The sequence below is a fragment of the Schistocerca serialis genome, chromosome 2 (genome assembly GCF_023864345.2).
Source record: "Schistocerca serialis cubense isolate TAMUIC-IGC-003099 chromosome 2, iqSchSeri2.2, whole genome shotgun sequence".
Classification (NCBI taxonomy): Eukaryota; Metazoa; Arthropoda; class Insecta; order Orthoptera; family Acrididae; genus Schistocerca; species Schistocerca serialis.
The window spans coordinates 1,129,070,268-1,129,081,002 of record NC_064639.1 but is presented as its reverse complement, the minus strand read 5'-3'; the positions used below and the strand labels follow the sequence as shown (position 1 = coordinate 1,129,081,002).

At 38.6% G+C, this 10,735-nt stretch overlaps 1 protein-coding gene across 1 annotated transcript in view; it reads right to left on the bottom strand.

The window, feature by feature from the left end:
• Positions 1-4,049: 4,049 nt before the first annotated feature.
• LOC126458583 (hexosaminidase D-like) overlaps positions 4,050-10,735 on the bottom strand; it is a 236,531-nt gene continuing 229,845 nt past the window's right edge. Inside the window, exon 11 of the mRNA XM_050095719.1 lies at positions 4,050-4,613. Coding sequence (XP_049951676.1) covers positions 4,418-4,613 — 196 coding nt within the window. The 3' untranslated portion in view covers positions 4,050-4,417. The remainder of the gene's footprint in view (positions 4,614-10,735) is intronic.

The window sequence follows — 10,735 nt, the reverse complement described above, 5'->3', positions numbered from 1 at the left end:
TTTGATCACTTTGAACTGTTCAATCCATTGGTAAACATTTATCTTTAACTAAACATTGTCCCTGCATTTTGCTGAAAGTCTTCTATTAATTGCCATGCCAGGTTCACCTTCTGCTCACAAAAAATGGATTACAGAACTCTGTTGTTCTATGGTGCAAACAAAGAGTGTCACAGCCATCTTTACATCACAACAGTGCTAAATGTATTGATGTGATAATGTTGCAGCCTACCTCAGACAAAAACAACAGCGCAGTCTTGTGGGTGGTGAGCACACAAAGCCATAGAGCCAAGCTAAAGATAACTAGAGCAAAATTGCTTAAACTTGTTGACTTACTCTTGTATACAGGTTGGCCTGTTAAATCTTGATTTGTCATATGAGTGATATAAGGTGGCATTCCAGAGCCCCCTTCGCCTCCCCCCCCCCCCCCCTCCCCCTCCTGGAATAGAAATTTTTGCACTCCATCTGTTTGCTTCTAGTGTTAGCCATGTGAAGGTGTGAGAACATTTATGAAATATTTGTGAATCATGTAACTGAGTCACCACAAGGGTACCAGCCCAGTATTCACCCTGTCAGAGGTGGGAAACTGACTAAACATCACATCCAGGCTGGCCGGCACACTGGCTCTCATCTTTAATTCAACAGTCAGGTTTAATCCGGTGCTGATGCATCTATCCAAATCCAATTAGTGGCATGCTGACACACATGGCTATTCAGGCAGGTGGTTACAGTAATAGGATAATAGAGATCTGATGGTCCAAGAGATCTTGTATAATTACAGATTCAAAAGTAAGGCAAAATGAAACATCATTAGATTATGAAAGGCTGACTTAAGGATAAGATTTGCTGGTGGTAATAAACATTTAAGGTGGTACATACATTTATTACATATGTATTGATTTTCAAACCTCCTGGAGTTTTAAAACCAATCGAGGCAGTGTGAGATGTGGCAGTGCCCTGTTATTTCACACACCACACTCAATTCAGAAGGAACAGTATGTAATCCAGTAAGTGACACAAGAGAATAATTTATGGTGGAACATATCCTAAACATGATCTTGTTTAACCTGCAATTGATTGGTGTAGACCACTTCAAAATATGTCAGCTGGATCATGAGTTATTTGAATATTAATTGAGTAGCACACTAAGATTCATGGAGGTGCATAGCATCTGGTTCAACCGTTGTAATGCAAGTTGTGTCGGCATGGTAGACAGAGACACGATACCTCCAGGTGGCGTAGAAGTGAGGGTGGTGGAAATATTCTTGGAGCTTAGTGCATGAATACTTTAATTAATAACTAAGTAAATCCCAATTTTTGTGGCGATACAGACCTTAACATCAGTGGTTGGGCTCATCTCTAACCGTGAAGGGCGGGAGAAGCAAAAGTAGACCATCCAGAGAAATGTGTTTTACAGCAGACAGAGCAGCTGCAAAATCATTCTAAGGAGGTTTTGGAGTGAGTTTACATGGGAGTTTATATGTAGAATCATAATATTGAGACTCTTGGAGAATTGATGGGTCTGGCGTCACAGACAGAAAAAAATTATAAATGAATGCACTAATTATTTTTGGTTATGGAGGACTGACATTACAACCTCTTTTCAAGATACTATCCTTGCCATGCCACTATTCTTCCACATACTTTGCTGTCTCTGAAAGACCTCAAAGTTCCTTTTTTCTCTGTCTTTCTCTCCATGACGTTTAGTTCTCTTTCCTATTTTCTTCTTGGCATACTTACTACTTGCTCGATGTACTGACTTCTCAACAGCAGATACTCATTAATTACGCTGTCCCACAAACTTGGGGACAGGCTAAAACCTTGTCTCACTCCCTTCTTGCCTACTGCGTTCCTCATGTTCTGTAGCGTTCCTTTCCCCTGTTTCAATCTAATGTTGCCTAATGCTACTTCTGAAACTCTCAATGACTGTCTTCCTCGTTTTACCCATATTCTTTCATGTTAATTTCTTGTCGTTGCAATTTCTTCGGTTTTAATCTGCAGTTCATTACCATTAAACTGAGTCCATATCTGCCCCTGAAAATGTCTCATAGTTTAAAATTTGGTTTTGAAATCATTGTGTTACCATTATACAATCAACCAGAAAACCTTCTAGTGCTCCCAGGTCTTTTTCACAAATACATCCTACTTACATGATTCTTAAACAAAGTGCTAGCGTTGATTAAATTATGCTCTACACAAAATTCTTCCAGGCAACTTCCTCTTCTTTCCTTTCATCCTGTCCATGTTCTCATATAAGTTTTTCTTCTCTTCCTTTTCCTACTACTGAATTCCAGCCCCCCATCACACTGAATTTTTTGCCTCCAATAACTATCTGAATAATTTCTTTTATCTCTGACATATAAACTTTTACTAGCATGGTGGTGTAGGCTTCATGTCTATCTTGGCTATGATAATAAGATTTTTAATAAATTGAGTACCAAGCCCAAAGCATTTATTTAAATTGAAACCACCGTCCCTGTTTATTAGGTTTCCTGACTTCTCAACTGCAGATACTCATTAATTACGCTGTCCCACAAACTTGATGTTTGCACCACAATACTGGTCTCATCATATTTAATTTCATGATTATATTTGAGACAGTGCTCCACAACAGCTGATTTCTTGGTTGTTTTAGTTGGGTATGTTGTTGGTGTTTCTTGCATCTCTCCCCAACTTTTCTTATAGTCTGTGTCTGTGTCATGTAAGATGTGGCACTTTCACATTGAACATGAGATACATCTGGCTTTGGAAGACTTAGATCATCTTTAACATCATAAAAAATACTTTTATCTTAGATGATAGGAGTGAAATATACTGGGTCAGACACTCAAGTTATTAAAATCTCACCAGAGTAAGGACATGCTTAGACAATTTTCCTTTCATAGAATATGAGTGCTAGGTCTGAAAACCAAAAGGGGTCAAAGGGCAAAGTGGATGTCATGAATCAAACACAGCTATAAATGGCAGCATGAGACCAACAGAAGTTCACAGTCTGGTTTGAGTCCAGGCAGTGAGTTCACATAACAATAAAACTCGCGGCACCCAAAGATGCCTGGTTTGGTCATCGAAATATTGTACATAAAACAGAAATAATAATTCAGCAGAACACCTGAAAGCTCTCTGTTAATGAACCACACACAGAAAACCTGAGAGATCAAACAGAGATGCTACTGTATTTAGAAGTTTTCATACACACATGTACATAGGACAGACATAAAGTATGGCTCCTTTACATGCTTCAAACATGCTTAAAATGTATGACTGATCAAATATCAACAATATTTGTGGGATGACAGAATTGTAACTTTTAAACTGCTAAATGAGAATAAAGTGATAATAACCTTACACATTCTAAAGCACAATTTGAACCCATAGTTCTAAGAATATTTTGTCAGTTCCTCCATTAAGAAGAATTAACCAAGATACAGAGAAAGAAATAGTAAGCTGTACAGGTGCTAGAGGGAAAATGAAGATTTTTTGGTTTTGAAAAAAATTCATCATCTTAGTCTTTTCTGTCCTTCTACCTGTTGATGTCTAGTGGTTGGTAAGTAGACTCTACTCTACTGTAGCAAATACTGTTAATATACTTTTTCCCTTTTATTTACACAGTATAATAATGACCAATAACTTTTTTTGCTTCTCTAAGATATTATTTCACTTTGCAGGGTCTGCAAATGAAAAGTCTTAGTAATGCCATATTTGTTTCTGCCCCTGAATGCTTTTTTGGTACCACAATGTTACCTTAATTTACGTGAAGAAATATCATGTATGCAGTCTGCAAATTATGTAAGCTCTTTTCAGGATGTTTTGCTGCTTAACATTTGTATGTATGAAGTGGGTGAGGAGAATCAGCCATTGATTCTGCTAAATGTGTGTGAGCAAGCACATGAAAATAACATCCAGGCTTTACAGTTCATTAGAACAATGGTAACAATTCAAGCATATGAATCAGGGACTGTGTCACAAGTTAACATACAACAGAACAGGTTAAATAACAACTAACACACCTCTGTCTAATAGTGGTACTATTTCATACTGTACAAACTATGAAATCTGCAATAGCTCTTACATTTTTTATTGGAGAAATATTTACAGTGATAGGTGACTAGAGCACATTAAAATTACTAACAAGAGTTAAAATCATGTATATGTATATATACAAAATATTTCACAGCTTCATTAATGGAAAAATGAGGCAGTGTGTGAACAACTTGTTTATTTCACATATCACATCATTCAGTCTTTCAACTCAAAAAGAGTCAAATGGGAGCTATAAACATTCTGTAACATGGCAAAATTATCTGTCTGGCTTTTTTTATAGCACAAAGTACTTAACAAGTCAATGCCACAGAGAACGCTACATTTCATGAAACACCCCAATGGTTTTTCCATTTAAACACATAGTCTTGACATCACAATTTCAAATTACATCTGGAAAACTCTGCATTGGTATTCTCATTGGCATTTGTGCTTCTGCGTCTTTTTTCAGTTGTCTAAGCCTAACCTTTAAAGGCTCAACATTTGTTCCAATCCATTCATCCACTGTTGCTGTATGCAGTATGTCTTCTAAGTGTGCACGTAAGTAGCTCTCAAGAGATGTCAGTTCAAACATCAAACTGAAACAATTTACAATCTTTGAGATATTCTAATAAACATGGAACCATTATATAAAATAAATTAAACGTAAGTGCTGTTTTTCAAAATGGAGCTATGAAAACTTAAAATACTTATAAATTAAGAGCTTAATATTTCAAAATTGGGATTTGTGAAAAAAAGACTAGTATTTCATATGCAGGGAAGGAATGAAGACACATTGACTTGCAGTGAAGAGGAATGTATACTATTATTTAGACACTAAAACACTGGCTACACTTTATCACTGTTGTTGTGGTCTTCAGTTGGAAAACTGGCTTGATGCAGCTCTCCACTCCAGTCTATCAATGTGCAAGTACCCTCATCCCTGTGTATGGTGGATCCTTTAGTCAGTTTTGATGTGGTTTCTCTTTTCACTCACGTTCCTCTCTCTGATTCATTGCAGCTAATTGAGGTTAAGCTTGGTTTCGAGTTAACAAATTTGTTTCAACAAGTGCTGACTTCCACTTACTTTTTATTCAATGGTCAGTACTACGAACAGACTGATGGAATTGCAATGGGAGGCCCGTTGTCACATACTGTGGCCAATTTGTTTATGGAGGACTTTGAGGAACGCGCATTGGAGTCAGCGACCTTGAAACCTGCGTGTTTTTTCAGATATGTAGACAATAATTTTGTTGTTTGGCCTCATGGCAGTGAAAATTTAAACCGGTTTTTGGAACACCTGAATTCAATCCACCCGAATATTCAGTTCACTATGGAGATGGAAAAGAATGGATTGCCTTCCCTTCCTTGATGTGTTGGTCAGAAGGAAGATTGATGGTACGTTGGGACATTCTGTTTATAGGAAGCCCACTCACACTGACTTGTATCTGCGAGCTGATAGTTGTCACAATCCAGCTCAGCGTGAAGGAGTACTTCGTACCTTGGTTCACAGGGTCCATGTTATCTCAGACCCTGAAAGTTTGGCAGCTGAGCTATCACATCTCGAAGTCACCTTTCATCAGAATGGTTATAGTGAGAGGCAGATCAAATGCTCGTTGTGCTATCAGCCTTCTGTGCAATGGGTGAGTGACGATAGCAACGAAGTGGCACCTAAGTGTACGGCCTTTTTGCAGGAAGCATTTCCAACAGGATTGGCCGTATTTTGTGGAAATGTGATGCGAAATGTGTTTTTCGAGCACCTTCTACGATTAAGGTCCTGTTGGCGTCTGTAAAATATGATCTTTGTTTGTGTAAGGCTGGTTTCTATCATATTCCTTGCAGTTGTGGCATGTCATATATTGGCCAGACAATCAGGACTGTGGAAGACCGGTGTACTGAACACAAGTGTCACATACGCTTACAACAGCCGAGCAAATCCGCTATTGCAGAACATTGCCTTGACATCGGTCATCCTATGGAATACAACAACATGGAGATTCTGGCTTGCATGTCCAGCTATTGGGATAGTGTTATTAAGGAAGCTGTTGAAATAAAACTATCAAGCAACCTCATAAACAGAGATGGTGGATTTTGTTTAAATGCTGCTTGGAATCTGGCTCTGTCTCTCATCAAAAAACAGAGTGACAGAATTAGTGCTACCTCACCTGCTGATTAATAGTCACTATTGATATTTCTGATGTTGGTTATCTGTGGTTGTGTGTTGACTCTGCGGTTACTTGTTGTGTGTGTGGTATCTTCCTTGTTTCTCCTCTGTGAACCAAGGTATTGAATTCCCTTGCACATTGCTTCCTCCTTGCAGTTGTGCCTTGAGAATGGCAGGGTGTGCTCCTGTCGAAATATCAGTGGTGGTCGATGACGTCACCTGGCAGCAAACCCGTAAGATATTTGAAATGGGAAAAATGAATTGACTGGAATGTCTTGTGTGAGCCACAATTAGTTTAATCTTTTCATCGTGGTTCCTACGAAAGTGATGTATAGAGTGAAGAAAAATATCTCTAGACTAGCTGACAAACCTAGCATCGCCCAGGTATTCATTTATTTTCTATTGGACATGAAAACAAAAAATGAACTGTGTTTGTAGGGTAATACTGAATAAATTTCATTTCCACGTATTTGTGAAAGCACTTTTGAAATTATGAAACAATTGTAGAAAGAAATATGCATAATATACAAATGTCTAAGTACAGTATCCAAATTAAGAAACACAGTATGCAAAATCTAAATTCACTGTAATGTTTATTTAATTCAAAACATCATTATAAACAATATTTCTAGTTGCATGTCCAGAAGCTATGATGAATAAATTCTTGGGCTGGCCCATCCTTGAGCAAATGGCATAATGCATCCATGACAAAAACATGGAGATGTCAAATTCACTCTGCAGTATTTAATAAACTGACCCCGTGACTTATTAAGTGTAATGGCAAACACAAGTCTCACTGGAAATTGCAGTCTCTTGAAGTAGATTGAAGTGAAAGGGGCGCAGCTGCTTCACATGTCTGCAATGTGATTTTGTAAACGTCTCTATGGCAATGCCTTTTCATAGCTCTACAGATGGTTATTGTTTTTGCCTACAACTGCTTGAGCTTCATACTTGAAAGCTGTCAAATACACTGCCAGGTGTTAGGGATTTCCTTAAATAGACTCGACTGCAGCAGTGTCTTAATAGTAAAGAGTAAATGTATTAAAACTTCATGCATGATGTGACATTTTTTTCATACACCTCAGTGTTTATGATGTCATATCTCTTAAGCTGTGTGTCGTACAATGATATATTTGTGTAGGTCATTCAGCAGCAATGTGGATACTATCCGTGAAATACATTGTGGACAGAGTTAGTAGCAAGAAGTACTTAATTGAAACATCATGCATGATGCAGCAGTTTTTCATGCATGTCATTGTTTATGGTGTCGTATCTCCCAAACTATGATAGGTATGTGGTTTTAACCCTTATAGCGATTGTTGCCTGACTATATGGCTATAATTACCAAGTTTAGTTGAAATCAGTCCAGAGGTTGAGGAGGAAATGTGTAACATACACACATTCATACAATGGTGAGTCAAATGAAAACCTTAAATTTGTAATAACCAATCAAAATTTTGCGCCGTTATCCTGTAATTTGGTAAGCGTGCTACAAACAGCAAGCAGAATGGCCTGAAGGTGGCAGCATAGTGCAGATGCACACATACCGGCGCAGTATCAGTATAAAGATGGCCACCTCACTTGCGACTTGCTCCAGGGAAGAACAGCGTTCTGTTATTCGATTATTGTGTAGTGAAGGTGTGGAACCTACTGAAATTCATCAATGAATGAAGGTTCAGTATGGTGATGCATGTTTGTCACAGTAGTAAGTCTATGAATGGAGTAGGAATGTCTTCAGTGGAAGATGCTCCATGTGCAGGTGAGGCACAACGTGTTGTGACTCCGCAGAACATTGCGGCAGTTGAAGCCACAGTGAAGGAAAACCGCCGAGTGACACTGAATGACATTGCAGCATGTTTACAGATTAGTCATGGGTCAGCACACCACATTGTGCATGATGTGCTCCAGTTTCACAAAGTGTCTGCAAGATGGGTTCCATGGCAGCTGACTCCTGAAATGAGAGAATGACATGTTGATGCTTGTGAAGAACTTCTTTGGCGCTTTGAACGAGAAGGTGATGGCTTCCTTGCAAGAATCGTTACTGGGGATAAAACCTGGGTTTATTTCCACCAACCGGAAATGAAGAGAGCGAGCAAGGAATGGCGCCATTCCTCATCACCAAACCAAAGAAGTTTCGAACAGAACCATCAGCAGGGAAGGTTATGCTGACTCTCTTTTGGGACGAAAAAGGCTTCATTTTGGAGCATTACATGCCTAAAGGGACCACTGTCACCAGTGTATCATACTCAGATCTTCTAATAAATCATCTGCGACCTGCAATCAAATCAAAGTGACATGGATTGCTGTCAGCAGGTGTCCTTTTGCAACATGACAATGCAAGGCCCCACACTGCCCGTACAACAGTTGCAACAATCACAGACCTGCATTTTGAGTGTCTTTCTCATCCACCATACCAGACCTTGCCCCAAGTGATTTCCATATGTTTGGACCACTCAAAGACGCAATGGGAGGAAAGAAGTTCCGTTCTGATGAAGAGGTACACCACGTGGTGCACGAGTGGTTGCACAGACTACCAAAAGAACTTTCTTCTAAAGGAATTTATGCACTTTGTAAGTGCTGGATGACTTGCATTGAGCGTAGGGGAGATTATGTTGAAAAGTGATACAGCTTTGTACCACTTCAGCACAATAAATAATATTTGCAAAAATATTTAATGTTTTGATTTGACTCACCCTCGTAAATTTCTATAATCTGTACTAAATGAATACCCAGTGCTGCCCAGGTATGTATTCCAATCCCCCCCCCCGTCTTTTTCCATTTCCTTATCCCCGTCTCTGTCCATTTCCTGCTCCCCCTCTCTCCATGCATCTTCTCCTCTTCCTATTTGGATCAACCTCCTCCTTCCCCCTCTTTGTCCATCTCCTCCTCCTCACCTTTTCTCTCCAAATTATCATCTGGTGGTTCTCACCTCCACAGTATTTCTAAGTATAGTAAGTAATATGTCTACCAAGTTCAGTTGAAATTGATTCAGTGATTTAGCAGGAGCCACAGCTTTGCCCGAGTGTGCATATGTGGCATATATTTATCATATTTCACAAATACTTGTACAAACATTACTTGTAGCGAATTTCACCCTGCAGTTTCATTTTCACACAGCTCAATCTTTATGACATATCTTCTGAACAATGTATTGTACAAAGATATAATTTTGCAAGTACATTCAGTTGCATATTGGGTAATGACTGCAAAATTTGTTGTGAGTGGTATTAGTGTTAAAGACATAATAAATTAAAGTGTCATGCGTGATGTGGTATTTTTTCCAAGCATCTCAGTGTTTATGACAACACATCTCTTGCACTATATGTCACACAATGACATGTTTGTGTAGATACATTTAGCATCATATGTGGATACTGTCTGCAAATATGTTGTGAATAGAGTTACTGGCAAATAAGTAATAAATTTAAACATCACGCACAATGCAGCAGTTTTCACACATCTCAGTCTTTATGACATCACATCTCCTGAACTATAACAGGTAGGTGATGTGTACAAGTTTGGTTGAAACTGATTCAGTGCTTTAGGAGGGTATGAGGAACATACGGATGTACATATGTGTACATCCATTTTTATAATATGTATGGATGGATTCTTCACTTAATACTTGAAACTTCTTAAGTAGGCTTTTGTGAGATAACTGACACCATATCTTCATGTCTGCCTATTCAGGCTTTTAAACATTTCAGTGACACTCTCCCTGAGACAAACAAACCTGTGACCATTTGGGCTGCCCTTCTTTGTGAATGTTCGATGTTCCCCGTTACATATACCCGATATAAGCTCCACACTCTTGAGCAATATTCTAAGATGAGACACACAAGTGTTTTACAAGATGTCTTCTTTGAAGACTGACTGCATTTTCCCCGGATCCTGCCAATAAACCAAAGTCTGCAGCCAGCTTTAACTACAACTGAGCCAATGTGATCATTTCATTTCATATTTGAATGAGTTGGCCAATTACTAATGTGACTCACTGATATTATACAATACTATGTTGTTTTTTTTTTCATTTTGTGAAGTGGTAAATTTTATATTTATGAGCATCTAAAGCAAGATAGCAAATTTTGGACCACCCTGAAATCTTATCATGATCCGACAGAATATTTATGTAGCATCTTTCAGACAGTACTTCATTACAGATAATTGCATCATCTGCAAAAATTCTGAGGTCACTATTAATATTGTCTGAAGGTCATTAATACAGAAAGTGAACAGCAAGAGTCCTAAGACACTTCCCAGTGGCACACCTCAAGTTACTTCTACATCTGCCGGTCTCCATCCAAGATGACTTGTTGCACCCTTCCTACCAAAAATCCCCAACCTAATCACAAATTGTGCTTGATACCCCAAGTGATTGTACTTTTGATAATTATCATAGATGTGGTAATGAGTCAAATGATTTTCAGAAATCGAGAAATACTGCATCTACCTGACTGCCTTGAATCAAGGCTTTCAGTATGACATGAGAGAGTTGGTTTCACATGATCAGTGTTCTCGGAATCCATGTTGGTTGGCATGCAGAAGGTTATTCTGATA